This window comes from Pan troglodytes, chromosome 3 (genome assembly GCF_028858775.2).
Source record: "Pan troglodytes isolate AG18354 chromosome 3, NHGRI_mPanTro3-v2.0_pri, whole genome shotgun sequence".
Taxonomy (NCBI): Eukaryota; Metazoa; Chordata; class Mammalia; order Primates; family Hominidae; genus Pan; species Pan troglodytes.
Window position 1 is genome coordinate 100,884,860 of NC_072401.2, and position 18,420 is coordinate 100,903,279.

The 18,420-nt window shown below is 37.7% G+C and overlaps 1 protein-coding gene and 1 long non-coding RNA gene across 3 annotated transcripts in view; one reads left to right on the forward strand and one right to left on the reverse strand.

Moving 5' to 3' along the window:
- ADH7 (alcohol dehydrogenase 7 (class IV), mu or sigma polypeptide) overlaps positions 1–5,261 on the reverse strand; it is a 23,019-nt gene extending 17,758 nt beyond the window's left edge. The window contains exon 1 of one of the 2 annotated variants that reach the window (XM_016951915.4): positions 5,156–5,261. In XM_016951915.4, coding sequence (XP_016807404.3) covers positions 5,156–5,209 — 54 coding nt within the window. In that variant the 5' untranslated portion in view covers positions 5,210–5,261. Of the gene's footprint in view, positions 1–4,966; positions 5,045–5,155 lie in introns of those variants that run through there. The other variant, XM_016951914.4, reaches the window with a different exon arrangement.
- The window catches only part of LOC104006143 (uncharacterized), a 25,193-nt gene extending 11,059 nt beyond the window's left edge, over positions 1–14,134 (forward strand). The window contains exons 2-3 of the long non-coding RNA XR_679729.5: positions 10,048–10,106; positions 14,049–14,134. This is a non-coding gene — a long non-coding RNA (uncharacterized LOC104006143). The remainder of the gene's footprint in view (positions 1–10,047; positions 10,107–14,048) is intronic.
- The last annotated feature ends 4,286 nt before the right edge of the window (positions 14,135–18,420 follow it).

The following is an 18,420-nucleotide window of genomic DNA, read 5'->3' on the forward strand; positions in this document are numbered from 1 at the left end:
ATGCTGCTGACTTGTCTGTAAGAATTTAAACCAGTATTTAATAGCTGCATATAATCATATAGCAATGGTGAAGAAATTAGACTATTAGCATGGTAAGGATGAAGGGAACCATGAACATCGTGAAGCATACAGATTATGACTGTGAGTTCCTGGATGATTGAATTTGTGTCTGCATCTCTGCATCCCTTTTGCATCTAGCCCAGTTCTTGCACCTGGTAGGGCTTGATAGGCAGGTTAAAGCTTGTCATCTTATAGTAGTGGACACTAGGTGTGGAGATACCAGTGACTGGCATCCAGTTGTTCAACTGGTTTTGCTGTAGTTATTCAATTAAATGGTTTTGCTAAGATTATTGAATTATGACAGAGAGAGAGAGACAGAGACAGACACACATAGAGAAATTGTTTCCACCTTCCTACCTCCAAATCTGTCTAGGACTCCTATAAAATATTTTAATTAATTTGTTCAGATGCAAAATAAGTTACCTTCAACTTGTCAACAAACACAACAGTCCTAGAGAGCTCTTATGGATTCTTAAGTGGCTCTTTTGTAAAAAGGTTAAATGTGAAAAATGATACACTGGTAACAGATGGGCGGCTGAAAGCCATCAGTAGCTCAATTTAATATTTACCCTCTGCCTTACTAATGAAAATGTTATGGGTTACAGTGTAATATGGCCCAATGTTGAAGTTAGAAATCTCACACCACATTCCCAAACAAATTCAAGCTGGATTCATTGTTAAGATTTTTATTTTTTTATTATTTTTTTTTAGACGCAATCTTGCTCTGTCGCTGGGCTGGAGTGTAGTGGCGCAATCTGGGCTCACTGCAACCTCTGCCTCCCAGGTTCAGCAAGTCCCCTGCCTCAGCCACCCGAGTAGCTGAGACTACAGGTGTGTGCCACCACGCCCAGCTAATATGTTTTTGTATTTTAGTAGAGACAGGGTTTCACCATGTTGGCCAGCATAGTCTCGATCTCCTGACCTTGTTATCTGCCCTCCTCGGCCTCCCAGAGAGCTGGGATTACAGGTGTGAGCCACTGTGCCTGGCCCAAGATTTATTTTTAAAGTCAAACTATTTTATCAATCAGTGAAGATGTAAATATTGATCATACTGAGCATGGAGTAACTTTTATGCTTAAGAGTGACAGAAAAAATAACAAAGGACAAGCCATGGGGAAAGAATGCTCTACTTAATAAATGGTGCTGAGTAACTGGCTAGCCATATGCAGAAGATTGAAGCTAGACCCCTTCCTTATATCATACATAAAAATTAACTTAAGATGTGACTTAAATCTAAAACCCAAAACTCTAAAAACCCTGGAAGATAACCTAGGGAATACCATTCTGAACATAGGACCTGGTAAAGACTTAATGACAAAGATGCCAAAAGCAATGGCAACAAAAACAAAAATTGACAAAAGGGGCCTAATTTAACTAAAGGGCTTCTGCACAGCAAGAGAAACTATCAACAGAGTACACAGACAACCTACAGAAGTGGAGAAAATATTTGCAAACTATGCATCTAACAAAGGTCTAATATCTGGCATCTATAAGGAACTTAAACAAAATAATAAGCAAAAAACAAACAACGCCATAAAAAACTGGGCAAAGGATATGAACAGACATTTTTCAAAACGAAACATACATATGGCCAACGAGCATATGAAAAAATACTCAACATCACTAATCATTAGAGAAATGCAAATCAAAACCACAATGAGGTACTATCTCATACCAGTCAGAATGACTATTGCTAAAAAGTCAAAAAACAAACTGGTGAGGTTGGAACGAAAAGGGAATACTTATGCACTGCTGGTGGGAAGGTTAATTAGTTCAGCCACTGTGGAAAGCAGTCTGGCCATTTCTCAAAGAACTTAAAACAGGATTAACATTTGACCCAGCAATCCCATTATTGGGTATATACCCAAAGGAATATAAATCATCCTACCATAAAGACACATGCATGCGTATGTTCACGGAAGCACTATTCACAATAGCAAAGACATGGAATTAACCTAAGCGCCCATTAATGCTAGACTAGATAAAGAAAATGTGGTACATATTTGCCACAGAATACTATGCAGCCATAAAAAAATAAGATCATATTCTTTGCAGGGACATGGAAGGAGCTGGAGGCCATTATCCTGAGCAAACGAATGCAGAAACAGAAAACTAAATACTACATGTTCTCACTTATAAGTGGAAGCTAAATATTGAGTACCTATGGACACAAAGAAAAGAACAATGGACACCAGGGCCCATTTGAGGGTGGAAGGTGGAGGGAGGGTAAGGATGAAAAAACCACCAATTAGGTACCATGCTTATTATATCTGGGTGACAAAATAATTTGTACACCAAACCCCATGATACACAATTTGCCTATGTAGCAAACCTGCACATGTACCCCTGAACCTAAAATAAAAGTTAAAAAAAGTCATAAAGGAAACAGCTTCTAAGAATTAAAATTTTGTGTGTTGAGAAATAGTAAATTTTCCACATTGACATCAAATAGTACTGAGGGAAAATATTAAAGCAAAATAGATAAAAGTTACCACATTTGATAAATACAATGCTTACTCAAATTTACAGAGGAAGTGTTAACAACTTCACTCCTAACACTCCTTCCCACTTCCGCATACCACACTTACATCCTGGGAGATACATAGCAGGCAAAGGACCTATGGAAAAAACTGCAACAGATTAATGAATAGATTGTGACATGTTTGTTCTCACTCATAAAAATGCCTTTTAAAAAAAATAAAAATGAGATACAATTCTCTGCCTATCAAGTCTGTAATGAATGTTAAAAAAAAATTTTAAGACAATATCACACTCTGTTGCCCAGATTGTACTCTAGCTCCTGGGCTCAAGTGATCTTCCCATCTCAGCCTCCCCAGTTAGCTGGGACTACAGGCACAAGCCACCATGCTCTGATAACGACTTTTTACTTAATGAGAACTTAATGAGAATACACAGTATTGTCAGATAAATGGTAAAATGGGCCATCTTACCTATGTCAACCCTTTAGAAAGTAATTTGCATGGTACATCAAGATATTTAAGGATGTTGTGGCATGTTTACCCATGTAATTCCATTTTTAAAGGCTACCTCGAAGAAATGTTAATTTTAGAAAAACCTCTCTATATAGCAGATGTCATCACAGCACTATTTATAAAGGAAAATACATAAACAATAATAGAGGAATGATGAAATAAATTGTGGTAAATGCAGAAATTAGACATTTAAAAATGTTTATAAATTGTTATAAATTGAAAAATGTTTAAGATGGAAAAATAGGATAAAATATTTGTATATTGTATGAGTACAGCTACATAAACTATGGATGGAAAAATAGAAGGAAACACACACACAAAAATGGTAGTTTGGGGATGTGATATTATGATTGATTTTTTTCCTTCATATTTTCTGACCTTCCAAATTTTCTAGAATAATCATTGGTATGGGATGAATTGTGTCTCCCTCCAAATTCGTATGTTGAAGTCCTAACCCCCCGTACCTCAGAAGGTGACTGTATTTGGAGATGGGGTCTTTCAAGAAGTGGTAATCAGGGTGGAACCTGATCCAATATGGCTGGTGTCTTTATTAGAAGGGGAGATTAGGAAAAGGGAAGATCATGTGAAGACAGCGAGAAGAGGGTCATCCACAAGCCAAGGACACAGGCCTCAGAAGAAACCAACCCTGATGACACCTTAATCTCAGAATTGCAGCCTTCAGTTGTACAAGAAAACAAATTTCTGCTGTTTAAGCCACCCAGTCTGTGATATTTTGTTATGGAAGCCCTAGGAAACTAATACAGTTATCTTTTACTTTTTTAATGAAAAAGAAAACATTTATTATAAAGAGAAAAAATCAATCCCAATGTAAAGGGAAACTCCTTTCAAGAGCTACGCTGGAACACTACAGAAAGTTGGGAAATATATAATCCTTAGGCAAACCACACTATTGCATGACCATATATCAAAATCATATAGCTTTTATACTCTTTATATATTATATACTGTATTATTAATTGGAAAGTGCTGCCTTGAGGCTACTTTCTCCATCATCAGAAATGTTCTTACAGTGGATGAATATCGACTTCCTAGAAATAGTGTAACCAGACCTGAAGCATCTGTTGGGTGGTTAAAGTTGCAAATTTTTAAGATTCCTTTCAGTTCTAAGATTCATTAATATCCATGGGTAGAGTTGCTAGCTTCTGTAGTGCAAAATTAACTTCCCAAGTAATCTAGTTTTGCTGGATTTCTGACCCAAATTAGGATGGTTTTATTCCAGTTCTATCCAATTCTAGTAAAACTTATTTCAAATTCTAACATCATAGAGTCTCCTGACTTGTCACATTACCCAGACTTCTCATGTCATCTTTATTTTTCCAAAACCTTAAGCAAGCTAAATGCAAAATTGTTCAAGTTAAAACAAAACAAACAAAAAAATTTAGTCCTTTAAGCAATTATGTACCCATTTAAAGTAAGGAAATATACTGACCTATTTTCAAATAAAAAAAACAAAGCAAAGCTGTTTCTAAAGTTAATACCAACTCTGCTAACTCTGTTGTTTTTAGAACAATAAACATACTTTACCAATAATATAGTCTTGATTTTAAAGAATTTTTAAATATATATTTTGATAAAAATTACATTTGTAAGAAACCTAAAATTCATGACACTTTCTTGGCCATTTTGCATCCCAGAATTAGCATTTTCCATTCTTAATGGCAGGAACGTTTCTTCCAACATCTGGGCATGAGACCCTGGTCTCCCATTGAACTACAGCAGCGAGTGCAGCACATGCTACTGAGACGATTGAAGTGTCCTTGTGGAAACATTTGGCTTCCTGGAGCAATTGCCCAGCTATCCTGAAATCAAATTATGAATAATGCCAATATAAATCAATTTCTCTATTTTCCACCAATGTCTTGCTGACATTGGATATGCTATTTCCAACTTACCCCTGCTTCCACTGACATTCTCTGAAACACCATATCCAGTGTTTCCCTCACTGTATGCCTGCTCACCAAGCATTTCATTCCTCAAGGAATATCTCCAAGTGTTTAATTACTTTAATGGATTCAAAGTTCTAAGTGTCAGCCTCACATCATTAGGTCATGATGAGGAGGGGACAGAAATGTTCCACTTACTTTTCCAGCAGTGCCCATCCTGTCTTTGTCTTGGATCTGTATTTCTGCAAACATAGACTTTTTCTGACTGATGCTCAGTTCACTCTGTTGTATATAACAGCAGCTTGTGCCTTCACATAGATAGTCTGGCTTCAGCGTTCCACCTTCAGCAATATGACTCACAGCCGTCACAACTTTCCAATGGTCTGCAAGCCCTACCCTTTGCAGACCAACTTATAGAAAGAAATACAGTAACTACTATGATCAAACCAAGAGGAGGGATCTAACAAAAACAAGATAATCAAAGCTATTGAAAAGGGCTGAAAGCATTCCTATCCACCTCATTTTGAAGGATGTAAAAACGGGTTAGGTTACTTCACTTCAACACAATCATGAAAAATGTATTGGGTGTTTAAGTGCAAGCTGCTTTGCCTAGGCACGGCTGATTTTAGAGACGCGTGTGTACATCTCTACTTCTTTATGCTCTACTTCATTCTGCAAAGACTGGATGTGGTTTCTGGAATTAAATATAAATGAAAACAGAGCCAAGGAAATGTAAAATAATTGCAACAGTAGGTCAAGTGTGGGCAAGAGAAGTTGAGATGATATAAAATATCAATATGGATGACTATGGTTTCTAAGTATTTTAGGTGTAGAAAGTTAAGTACAACTTTCTGTGTCTGCACATAGAGAAATTATCATCTGACTCCAAATCCCATTAACCACAGAGTTGCCTCATATGGTTGTACAGTTTGTTTACGGCACCAATGTAACACAGTGCAGGGGCTCAAGAAAAATTGAAATCCAGCCTGCATACTGGCTCTCAAATGCCAGAGGGTTTTCATCTACTTGGGCAAGTACCTAGGTCTTCTTGAGTAGCTGTTTAACCATTACAGACCATTATTTCTTAATATAAGTTGCAATGGCTCCAGAAGCTTCTGGATCTATTATTTGATAGGAGAATGTCCAGTATAGATGTTATTTTTGACAGTAGATGGTCAGCATACTGGTACACCAGATGGTCGGCATACTGGTACACCAGATGGTCAGCATACTGGTACACCATCACCTCCAAGAAAACTTTACACAAAGGATATTTTACTTTTGTTAAGTGATCCAGTGAAGCAGGTTTTCTAAGTCTTCAGACAAAGCTGTTCAAGCTATGAAATCCAGAACCTGGACTCTTAACAACCCAGAGATGAAATTTGCTAAGAGTTTATTTTTCAGATACAAACAAAAGTTTCTTTTCAAAAATAAGTATACATTTTTTCCACACATCTCTCTTTCAATATAATATAGTAAATGTACATCCAATTTAACATATATTATGTCAAATTCAGAATTGGTAATTAGAATTTGTTACTATAACTCATTAACCAAATCAAATCCACCAGGAAAAACCATTGCCAGTTGATTTGGCTTGTGAGTAAGCACCATTGCTTTAGCAGTAGTGCTGAAGAACTCCAGTATGTTTGCTGGCACTGTAAGACAAAGTTAAACAGGTGTGGACAAGGACAGGTATTCTTAGTCTCGACTTTCAAACAAAAACTTGTTTACTTATGAACAAAAGAAAATGAGTTCAAACATGGGTGGTGACAGCATAAACGCAAAAGCGCTGAATTAATAAACTCCCTCTTAAGGGCTTGGCAAAACTTTGTATCATATTAATCTAAAAAATTTTTTACAAAAAATAATGTATCATGTGAGGCTTAATATCTGAATAAGTCTTATGGTCCTAATCCAGTCTCCATGAAACTTGATTGGATGATAAAGTGCCAAAAGCTGAATCTTGGAAGGTAATAAAAAAAATGGGTCAGTTTGGATATATAGCAGCTAAGTCTTAATTTTAGGTTTAGAGAATTTAACCGATGACTTCTTTCTTCTAAACACCATATTTCTATGAAATTCTGGGGCCAGAACTCTCAGGGTACTCAATCTCCTAGTTACTGTGAGCCTGGTCCTACTCCCAAAGTTTACAAAAGCCTTTAATGATTACCTCAAAGCACCCATGCAACTGTAATTTCCTCAGGTCAAGATACAGGGGAACTTAGAGGAACTTTGAAAAGTGTACTACAGGAATATGGGCTTTGGAATTAGAGTCACTTGGTTCAGGGCCTGGAGCCTTGCTTGAATATGTATGACTTCAGCTTCCATATTCATAAAATAAGACTAATGATAACCACATTGCATGGGTGTCCTGAGGACTGGTAGTGAGGGTCAGAAAGCACTGAAGTATACTGCCTGATTCATAATCAGTAGCAGATGTCATTATTATTAACTTGACTCCAGTTGGCTGCTTGGATTATTATTATTATTATGGATTGGTTGCTCAAATATTTAAATATGGAACCACATGAGACCAAATGTCCCAGAGTACTGACTCAGTAAAGCTGTCTTGCAGCAATCGACTGTGAGGTCCTGGAAGCCGCCAGAATTTCCTAAGAGTTTGAGGACTAAGTCTTTTGAACCTGGAAGTGCTACCAGAAATTTAGATGAAACCTAAGAGGCAAAATATGATCCACACAGGGGTTGACCAGCCATTGGTGTGCACAGAATTGAGGGGGTTCCCAGGATGCAAGATTTTCAGTTCCCAAACCAGGAGAGTCCCAGGCAAATGGAGACTAGTCGGTTACCCTGTCCATACTCTGCAGCACCTGTGAGTGTGGGAGTCTGTAAGTGTGGGAGGCTTACAGGGTCATGTTATCAGCACTACTCTCCTACAGCCTTGCTCCTTCGCCCTTCGGTAACAGCTTTCTGTTATGGACCCTGTCCAGAAGTGTTCTCACTCCAGTCTCATAATGACAGCAGAGAAGTGAAAGAGTCACTACAGTCAGAAGAGCTAGGTATCTGCTCCATAGGGACTGGTAGGCACTTACGGCAAGAAAACTAAATGCTCCAACCTTCACAAAGGGAGAAAATAATACCCACTTCAGGACTTGCTGTAAAGCACAAGTGCGGAAGTGCTTATTAAACTGTCAAACACTCAGTAACTGAAAATTAAATAGGTATTTCCCTAAGGTTAAAAAGGGAAGAAAGGATCTGTTTATTGCTAAATCATTCTTAATAGCATAAATAGTTATGCAATTGTACTTACTGAGTGGGATATAACTAGACACCCTGTATTAGGGTGAATGCTGCTCATTTACACTCCACTTCAGTAAACTACAAACCTTGAGGGTGGGGTTTCATTCTTGCCATTGTCTCTAAAATTCTCTTTCTCCAACACTGCAAACTCAGGTGGTAAATCCTATGGCTAGATGCAAGCTGAAACTCATCCTTTCATACCATCAGCTCTGCCAAGCCAACTGGGAATGAGGCTGTGCCAGGAGTAGGGCAGAGATCGGGCCTCTGCAGCTCTGCCCAGATTTGTCACGCTTTTGCTAATCCTTTTTCAGGCACACTGTGCCAGCTTTCAGAACTGCCATGGGAGATTGTGCCTAGTAGTTTCAGAAAATTTGCTTCTGCATGCACACCCTACTCAAGAAAAGAATCCAAAGCAGATTTTTCACAAGATGAGGGCTTCACATCTGCTTCACATAAACTCTCCATTTCACTCAGCTCATGAAATCGGTGTGCTGGCTGATGGGAATTTCATTTCAAGGAGGTCAAGGATTGTGAAAAAAATAAACCCAAGTTTTTTTTTCTTTTTCCTACTCATTATCTCAAAAAAAAAAAAAAAAAAAAGCACAGGAGAATCAGTTTTGTGATGTATGCAACTAAGGATTTGTTGAAAATGACCCCAAGACACTAAGGCCTAGCAGTTCTTCACAGAGACTGAGCCTAAAGGCTGTTTCTGGCAGGGAAGGACTGGCATCAAAACACAGCAATCAGAAAGGGAGCGTGCCTAAAAACTGGAAGACGGGAGGCACAACCTTGCGAATAAGACAGACATGGCTCTGGGAGGTGTTCAGTATCTCATTAAGTCAAGTTAAAGGTTCTCTCTTTGCATCTGTTTCCGAAGGTCCCCTCAGGACTCATGTCACTAAAATATAGAGCAGGCTCCTGGAATGGTATGGTAGCAGCAGAAGTGGCCTTGGACCAATTCTTCATTGCAGAGCTTTGCTCATACTTAGTACCTCACCTTACGCTGCAGCAGTGTGGTCAGGGGCAAGCCTGGAAGAAACCTCAGTGACTCCCCACCGCACCTCAACTCTTGAAGTTTTGCTTTAACCTGTTTCACATTTGCAAGCCTTTATTTGGAGAAAAGAGGTTCCTCATGGTTTTACCCCCTTGTATTTTCTAAAGCCTGGAAGTAGAAACATGAGAGAAACTCTTGAGACTAACTTGTTATCTATATGGAGAAGAGAATTCCAAGCTTAAATAGGTTAACTTATGAAGGTTTTGAGCTGCTTATCATGAAAAGGTCACAACCATCTGCAAGTAACAATACAGACCAAACTCCTGCACTGTGGGAGAGGTTAGACTAACTTCAGTATTATCTAAGACATGAAACATAAGGACTGATAATTGGAAATGCAAGGGATAGTGAAGAGCACTCATCTAGGCTGCAGCCAACAGAGGTCATTGTGACTTCCTTCATTCACCCCAGTGAGCTGCTAGATCCATTCTGGCTGCTAGAGATCAGAAGCCAGAATGGATCCAAACATGGATCAACATGTCCCAGGAGGTGAACTGGAAAGTCCTTGGAGGTCTAAGTCTCCAAATACAATTATATCACATGAACCTTGAAATGTAGGAGTATTTGCAAGGATGGGCGGGGAAGGTGAAAGAGAGGAAGAGGAGGCAAAAACAACAATTTGCTAATAGGTTGGTGCAAAAGTAATCCATTACTTTTAATATAAAAACTGCAATTACTTTTGCAACAACCTAATACAATATTATAAATGTGATAAAAACCACAACTCTCATTAACTTCTTAACTGTTTTCTTTCATCTTATTGAACTGGTGAAAGCTTCACTGCTGTCTGGACCTTCCGAGAACAAAAGGAATACTGCTCTTACAGTGAACCAGGTATTTCTGCTTTTGTTCTCCACCCAGGTGCCCCATGAGTTTTAGACTGTTTTTAAGGTGGTTAAGGGCAGATCCAGGATGATATTGAATCCCATATCCCTGGGATTCCTATAGTATGATGAGGTTATCTTGGGTCTAAAAAATTCTCAGCTATGTAAGTTTGAGAGCCTGATTTTGATTCGATTCTGAGGTTGATTAGATTCTGGAATCTGATTCACATTAATCACGTACATGAAAAATTGATAAACAAGGTACCAATTTGTTAATATATACTGCCTGGCACTATAACTTTGAACAGATTCTGCATAAGAAACACGATTGGTAGATGTAATATTCAAAATATTCAAAATATTTATCAACCTAAAATACATGGCACTGATCAATCAGTGCATCCACAGCTTAATTTAATAGATGCCAGCTGACTTGCCATTTCCAGGCATATCGGATAGATGTCAGCCCTGGGAATGAGTGACGGTTAATATTTGAGTAATCCGACTACCTGCCAGACACTAATATATAATCAATTTTTGTGGGTTATTTTATTGAAAACTCACAATGATCCTTTGAGGAATGCATTTAAGAAACAAGGGCTCAGAGATTTTAGATAACTTCCTCTTGGTCCCACAGGTAATAAAATGTAGTTTGAGGAAGGCATTTCATAAACTGGACTCTCCCTGCTTGCAGATGAAATGATCCTATATCTAGGAAACCCCATCACTTTAGTCCAAAAGCTTTGTAAGCTGATAAGCAACTTCAGTAAAGGCTTAAGATACAAAATTAATGCACAAAAATTGCTAGCAACTGTACACCAACAACAGTCAAGATGAGATGAGAGCGAAGTCACAAATGAGCTCCCATTCACAATTGCCACAAAAAGAAAAAAATACCTAGGAATACAGCTAACAAGGGATATGAAAGATCTCTCTAAGAAGAACTAAAAACCGCTGCTCAAAGAAATCATAGATGACATAAATGAATGGAAAAATATTCCGTGTTCATGGATAGGAAAAATCCATATCATTAAAATTGCCATAGTGCCCAAAGCAATTTATACATTCAATGCTATTCCCATTAAACTACCAACGACGTTCTTCACAGAACTAGAGAAAACTATTTTAAAATTCATATTGAACCAAAAAAGAGCCCAAATAACCAAGGCAACTCTAAGCAAAAAGAACAAAGCTAGAGGCATCCTGCTACTCAATTTCAAACTATACTACAGGGCCACAGTAACCAAAAAAGCATGATATTGGTACAAAAACAGACACATGGACCACTGGAACAGAACAGAGAACCCAGAAATAAGACTACACACCTACAATTATCTGATCTTCAACAAACCTGACAAAAACAAGCAATAGGGAAAGAATTCCCTATTCAGTAAATGGTTCTGGAATAACAGGCTAGCCATATGCAGAAAATTAAAACTAGGCCCCTTCCTTAAGCCAAGTACAAAAATTAACTCAAGGTGGATTAAAGACTTAAATGTAAAACCCAAGACTATAAAAACTCTGGAAGACAATCTAGGCCATATCATTCAGGACATAGGCACCGGCAAAGATTTCATGAGGAAGATGCAAAAAGCAATTGCAACAAAAGCAAAAATTGACAAATGGTATCTAATTAAACTCAAGAGCTTCTGCACGGCAAAAGAAACTACCAACAGAGTACACAGACAACCTATAGAATGGGAGAAAAGTTTTGCAAACTATGCATCTGACAAAAAATCTAATATACAGCATTATAAGAAACTTAAAGTTACAAGGAAAAAACACCATTAAAAGGTGGGCAAAGAATATGAACAGACATTTGTCAAAAGAAGACATACATGTGGCCAACAATCATATGAAAAAAAGCTCAACATCACTGATCATTAGAGAAATGAAAATCAAAACCACAATGAGATACCATCTCACACTAGTCAGACTAGCCATTTTAAAAAGTCAAAAAATAACAGATGCTGGCGAGGTTCTGGAGAAAAAGGAATGCTTATACACTGTTGGTGGGAGTGTAAATTAGTTCAGCCATTGTAGAAAACAGTGTGGTGATTCCTCAAAGACCTAAAGACATAACTGCCATTCAACCCAGCAATCCCATTACTGAGTATATATCCAAAGGAATATAAATTGTTCTATTATAAAGACACATGCACATGTATGTTTATTGTAGCACCATTCACAATAGCACAGACATGGAATCAACCTAAATGCCCATCAATGGTAGACTGGATAAAGAAAATGTGGTACATATTCACCACGGAGAAGTAGGCAGCCATTATAATGAATGAGATTATATTCTTTGCTCTGACATGGATAGATCTGGAGGCCGTTATCCTTAGCAAACTAAAGCAGGAACAGAAAACCAAATGCCACATCTTCTCATTTATAAGTAGGAGCTAAATGATGAGAACACATGGACATGTAGAGGGGAAGAACACACATTGGGGCTTATAAGAGGGTACAGGGTGGAAGGAGGGAGGGTATCAGGAAAAATAACTAATGGGTACTAGGCTTAAAAACTCAGTGATGAAATAATCTGCACAACAACACCCCATGACATGTGTTTACCTATGTAACCTGCACATGTACCCCCGAACTTAAAAGTTTTTTAAAAAAGAAACTGGACTCAGAGATTTTAGATAACTGGCCCATATTCCCACAGGTAGTAAAATGAAGTCTGGTTTTACACACAGGTCCATGTGTACCATACTGTAAAATGTATCCCCTTCTGGTAAATTCACACAAGAAACAAATTTAGATCAAATGGTCAACTAATGCTGATATCAGAGCAAAGAATGTCATTTTGTCTTAAAGAAATTCCTTAAGAGTTTTTTTTTTTTTAAATGAATGCCAGGGCTATCTCTAAAAAATAAAAGCTAGAATTTTATTTATGTAATTAAGCTGGTCAGGGCTAGAATGTCTAAGCTGTCTGTACCTTCAAGGTTATTACTCTTTATGTAGATCTGGCTGTTTGTCAGTAATTGACAGAAATGAAGCTTAAATAACAAGGCCTGTTATTCTGGAGGAATGTTTTTCAACTTCACTGCACATTAGAAAGAATTGAGAAGCTGTTAAAAAAACACAATACCAGAACAACATCCACATGATTCCCCTTTCAATAAACACAAGTTTGGGGACATCTTCCCAAGTGACCCAGTGTGAAGCCCATCTGGGACCACTATTCTTCCATACTAGCAGTGCCACCCAAAGCATGATCCTAGCCTAGCATCAACCCTCTGATTATTATTATTATTATTATTAGCATCAACCCTCCTCAGTCCATGAGAAGACGGACCTCAAAACTAAGAGTGTTTAGAAACTTCTGTAGAAACTTGACAAGTTAAGTTTATATCTGTTAAATATAATAAAAAAATATGGATTAGTATTTTGCTTCTCATTATTTTTCTAGTAATCCATTTTTATTATATTTTATAAAAGGATCAGTCCATGATGGACTGGAGAAGGAATAGAATGGGTCTTCACCACAGATAGTTTAAGAAACACAGCTCAAAACCATGTATTAGATCACCCTAGTTCATTCCAAAGACTATGCTTTGTGAGATATGCCCCTGTACTTTCTGTCCTTCCAAGACGGCACTGCATCCTTCATCACTTTTTGTGTCATTACCGAGGTAAAGCATAGCATCCTCAAAGGGTTGGCTTGTCTTTGCCAGTTTTCTCTCAGATAACACAGATATGCTCTCTCACTCCTTCTATAATTTGCCTGGAAAAAATGGAAATGTATGAGTGTAAAATGTGCATTTATTCTCAGTGATAAAAGCAAAAGGAAGAGCCCAATTGAACCTTAAGGAGCAGGTGCCTGTCTGATATGAAATCTGAGGTTCCTCAGCTAAACACACCTCTGCAGGAAAGAGCCCCGGACATTGTTAAAGAACTATGGTCAGACAACACTGTGGCCTTGTATTTTTTTTTCTTGTCCTAGGAATGAAGTTTTGTGACAAGATTGAGTCTTATGGCAGTGCTGACTGAGGACGAGACCAGGAATTATATAACTATGAGGATGCTGGTGGCTAAATTGAGGTCAGAGCTATAATTGTGTAAGAGAGGTCTAAACTGACAAGAAGCTATGGTTTGTCCTGGATTTCTTCAAAATGAAGAACTTGTAATTTTAAAATAAAAAGGTTTAACTCTGCCTAAACTATGGGGAATTAATTTAATTAATTAAAAATCAATGCATAGTCTGGTAAAGAGTTTTGGCATTGATGTTGTTGATGTCACCACTTCCATATTTGAGACCTGGTGTTGGAAATGTAACTTGGACACTGAAATGGAAGAATTTCTGAAATATTTCAGTGCTTTATAGAAAAAGTAGAACAGGATATTTTATATCAAAAGATGCTTGAAAGTCAGAGACCTGGCCAAATTTTTGCCATTGTTTAAGGAGAGTAGGTAACCTCCCTCTATCTGAAATTATGGCCCGTAATTTGTTAGAAATTACCTTGGTTAAATTATGGTCTATATCTTTCTCTTTTTAACTGAATGTTCCTTCAATTAATCATAGCAAATGTTTATTAGATCACTAAATAATTACCTCATTTGATTATAAAACTCTTACAAAGCAGATGATATTGTTCATTTTAGAGAAAGAGACTGAGGCACAATTTAAAATAAATCTCAAGGTAATCTCAAAGGGGAAATGATATGCTACATGGGTGACAGGAAACCTATTGGTGGATTGTGGAAAATATTTATAAAATAGTTGAACAAAGGGTATAAATAAGAAGAAGGAAAAGGCAAAAAAAAGAGTAAAGGAAATGAGCTGGAAGCCAGCAAGTGGTCTGAGTCCTAACACCAAGTTCTAAGTTGGGACGTCATCATTTAATCAAGGAATGGGCTATCCCTTGATTGTAAGTATTAGTTTTAAATACTTAAAATTTTAAGTATTTAAAAGTAAATTATAAGTATTAGATTTAAATACTTACAATTCTAAGTATTTAAAAGTTCTTCCTGGTAGAACTTTCATTTACTAAGTAGTTTACATTTAGGTATCAGTATAGTCAGTATTATCAGCCTGAAGCCCCCTAAATGGGAGTTTCTGTGTCCCTACACCCATGGAGATGAGGGCAGTGTCTTGCTCACAGAATCTCAGCATCAAAAGGAAAGAAAGGGCTCCCAAATTCAAACTCAGGCATAGTCAGGCTAGTGTGGGTTGAGCAAACTCTTGGACAAACCATTGAGGTTATTATTCATAATTCAACCTCTTTTTTTTTTTTTTTTGATCTGCTGGATCCTCAAAGAGCCAGCTACCCACTTTCCTCCATTGCTGTCATCACCTGGGCCCCTGTAGAAACAAATTTGCAGTCAGGTGCTATAAAAAGAATTTAGCTTTAAGGGAAAACAGATCAGGATTTTCATTTCAGATGTACCGGCTATAACACTTCAGACAAATGACTTAACTTCTTGTACCCACGTTTTTTCTCATCTGCCAAATGGAGAAGACAATGTATTTTTTATAAGAAGACCACATTGAAGTGTTTAAAAGTTTCATCTCTGGACTCTGACATCCATTTAAGAATATTGTTACCTTTGATAAACTATCTAATTTCTGCAAGTCTTAATTTCTTCACCTGTAAAATGAGGATAATACCAATTTAGTACTTCTTTCACAAAACTGTTGTAAAGTTTTAATGAGATACCATTTATGAAATGCTTGAAATATTCCCTAAAAAACTGTTTATGATCAAGAAGTGTTAGCTTTTATTATCATTACTGAAGATCAGTGATAAGCCTGCCCACTGCAAGGTAACTACCCTTATTGGGATACCACGAGACAAGCTTTGAATAATTTATATGCACATTATTTTCTCCGAGCTGCCACTCTTAAATGTGCATTCAAATGATGAAAGCCTAGCTTTCTAGTTCTTTTCTCTTTAGATAAATGAGCTTGCACATATATATGTAGGCATAGGGTGTGGGCAAAATCTCAAGAAAGCTTGAATGATACCTTGTGCTCCTGTAAGACCCAGCTGGGAAGAAGGGAGGTGTATTGGATTGAATAGTGTTCCCCCAAAATTCATGTATGCCAGAACCTCAGAATGTGGCCTTATTTGAGAATAGGGTCCTTGCAGATGTAATGTAAGTAGCTAAGATGAGGTCATATTGAATTAGAGTGAGCTCTAAATTCAAAGATTAGTGTCCTTATATGAAGGCTAGGTGAAGATGCAAAGAGACACACAGAGGAGAACAGCATGTGACCACAGAGGCAGAGATTGGATTGATACATCCACAAGCCAAAGGATGCCAAAGATTGCTGGGAACTACCAGAAGCTAGGGGAAAGGCATGGAACAGATTCTGCTTCAGAGACTCTAGGAGTATACAATCCTGATGATACTTTGATTTTGGACTTCTGGTGTTCAGAAACTATGAGAGAACAAATTTCTGTTGTTTTAAGCTACCAAGTTTGTGTACCTTGTTATGGCAGCTCTATGAAATGAACACAAAAGGGGTCTCTAACCAAAAGGAATATTATAGGATCTCTCCTCTCCAGGCAGGGTCAACAAGGAGAAGTGAAGAAAGTGTGTGTATAGGAGTACCAAATGTATCCAGAAAAACACAGGACATCAGAAAGTGGGTCCTGGAAGACACTGTAAGGGCAGGTACACATTCTGTTACATCAGTGGCTCATTGGGCAACTGAGGGTAGTTCTGTAACATCCCAAGTGGGGGGCCAGACATGAAGAGGCAGGGAAACATAATCATATTGAAAGGAACAAAATTTTTAGACATGGGGCTGCTCAAGTACCGCAAGGGTGACTCTCCATGTAGATTCAGAGTCTGGGCACTCCAGTCAACACTAACTCATAAATCCTTTTAAGCATATAGCAAAAAGATGACCACCTTCTTATACTTCAAAGACAATACTGATACCTAAATGTAAACTACTTAGTAAATGAAAGTTCTACCAGCCAGTTTTAAATCAAATGCTTACAATTTTAATCAAAGGATAGCCCATTAACCAAACAATTCTTTTTATGAAGTGTGTTTTGTTTTGTTTTGTTTGTTTTAAATGTCTAGGAGACACCTTACCAAGACCTCATTTATTTTAACACTTCCTGGGAGACCTTTATTGTCAAACTCGACCAGATTTATTCAACAAACAGCAATTCGAGAAAGCAGTGGAAAAGAGCTGAGTCACAGTGAAAGTGACATTTCCCTTTGCAGCTGAAGAAACCACCGGCTGTGATTAACTGCTTGACTAGTCCTCCAGTGTGAAGGATCACAGTGGGATCAAGAAGGCTTGGCTGGGCTATGAGAAAGAAAAGAACTGAATCAAATTGGAGCTTGGGAAACTCAGTTCACAGGATCCCCTAAAAGTTACAAATGTCACAAGTGTGAGTGACCATTCATTTACTTAATCAGGCAATAAATCTTTTATTCATTCAATGAGATTTTTTATTAGTTTCTACTGTGGGCCTAGGTGCCGGGATATTGGTGGTGGGGTCAGATACTAAAATGATTCTGAGACAGTTTCTGTTCCAATAGGCTTAGAATATAATAGATTCTCAACAATCTTTTTTTTCAATAGTCTTTCATCCCCAAATAATTCTGTCTTTAAAAGAGAAGAGCCACCTGAGGAGTGACTGGAGAGCTGTCCATTCAAACTTCCCTTATTGCTGAAATGTTGCTAAACAGAGTTTGACATTGACTCTTAGTTGCCAATCACTCTCTCCAGTGTGGGACAGACTAGCAACTCAGTGCAGGTTCATTTGGGTACTGAAGGACAATCAAAACCTAACTACAGGATGATTGATCTGTAATACCTTCCGAGAACAATCGTAATCAAAAAGAGAAATATGAAAGTGGTCGGAATCAAAATGGAGTCATGTATGTTTAAAACAAACAAACAAACAAACAATTACAAAAAACCCTGACAAATAGAGCTGGGGAGGGCTATGAAGAGAGGCTTCTCACACTTATATGCCAGATAATAAAAACTTCCACAAAAGACTCTACAGAAGCCACAACAATGCACAAAGGTCATCACAACCTTACACAAAAAATACTTCTGTGAGGATATCTGCCCAGCAACTAACTGCCTGTCCAAACTCAGACTGGTACCACCTTTGTTCCTTTGTTATTAATCTTTGTAGCGAAAGATAATTATCTCAAAACAATTATACAATTCTGCTCATTATTTTTAACTTTTATTTTAGGTTCAGGGGTACATGTGAAGGTTTGTTACATAGGTAAACTCATTTCATGGAGGTTTGTTGTACAGATTATTTCATCACCTGGGAATTAAGCCAGTACTCAATAGTTATCTTTGCTGCTCTTCTCCCTCCTCTCAACCTTCA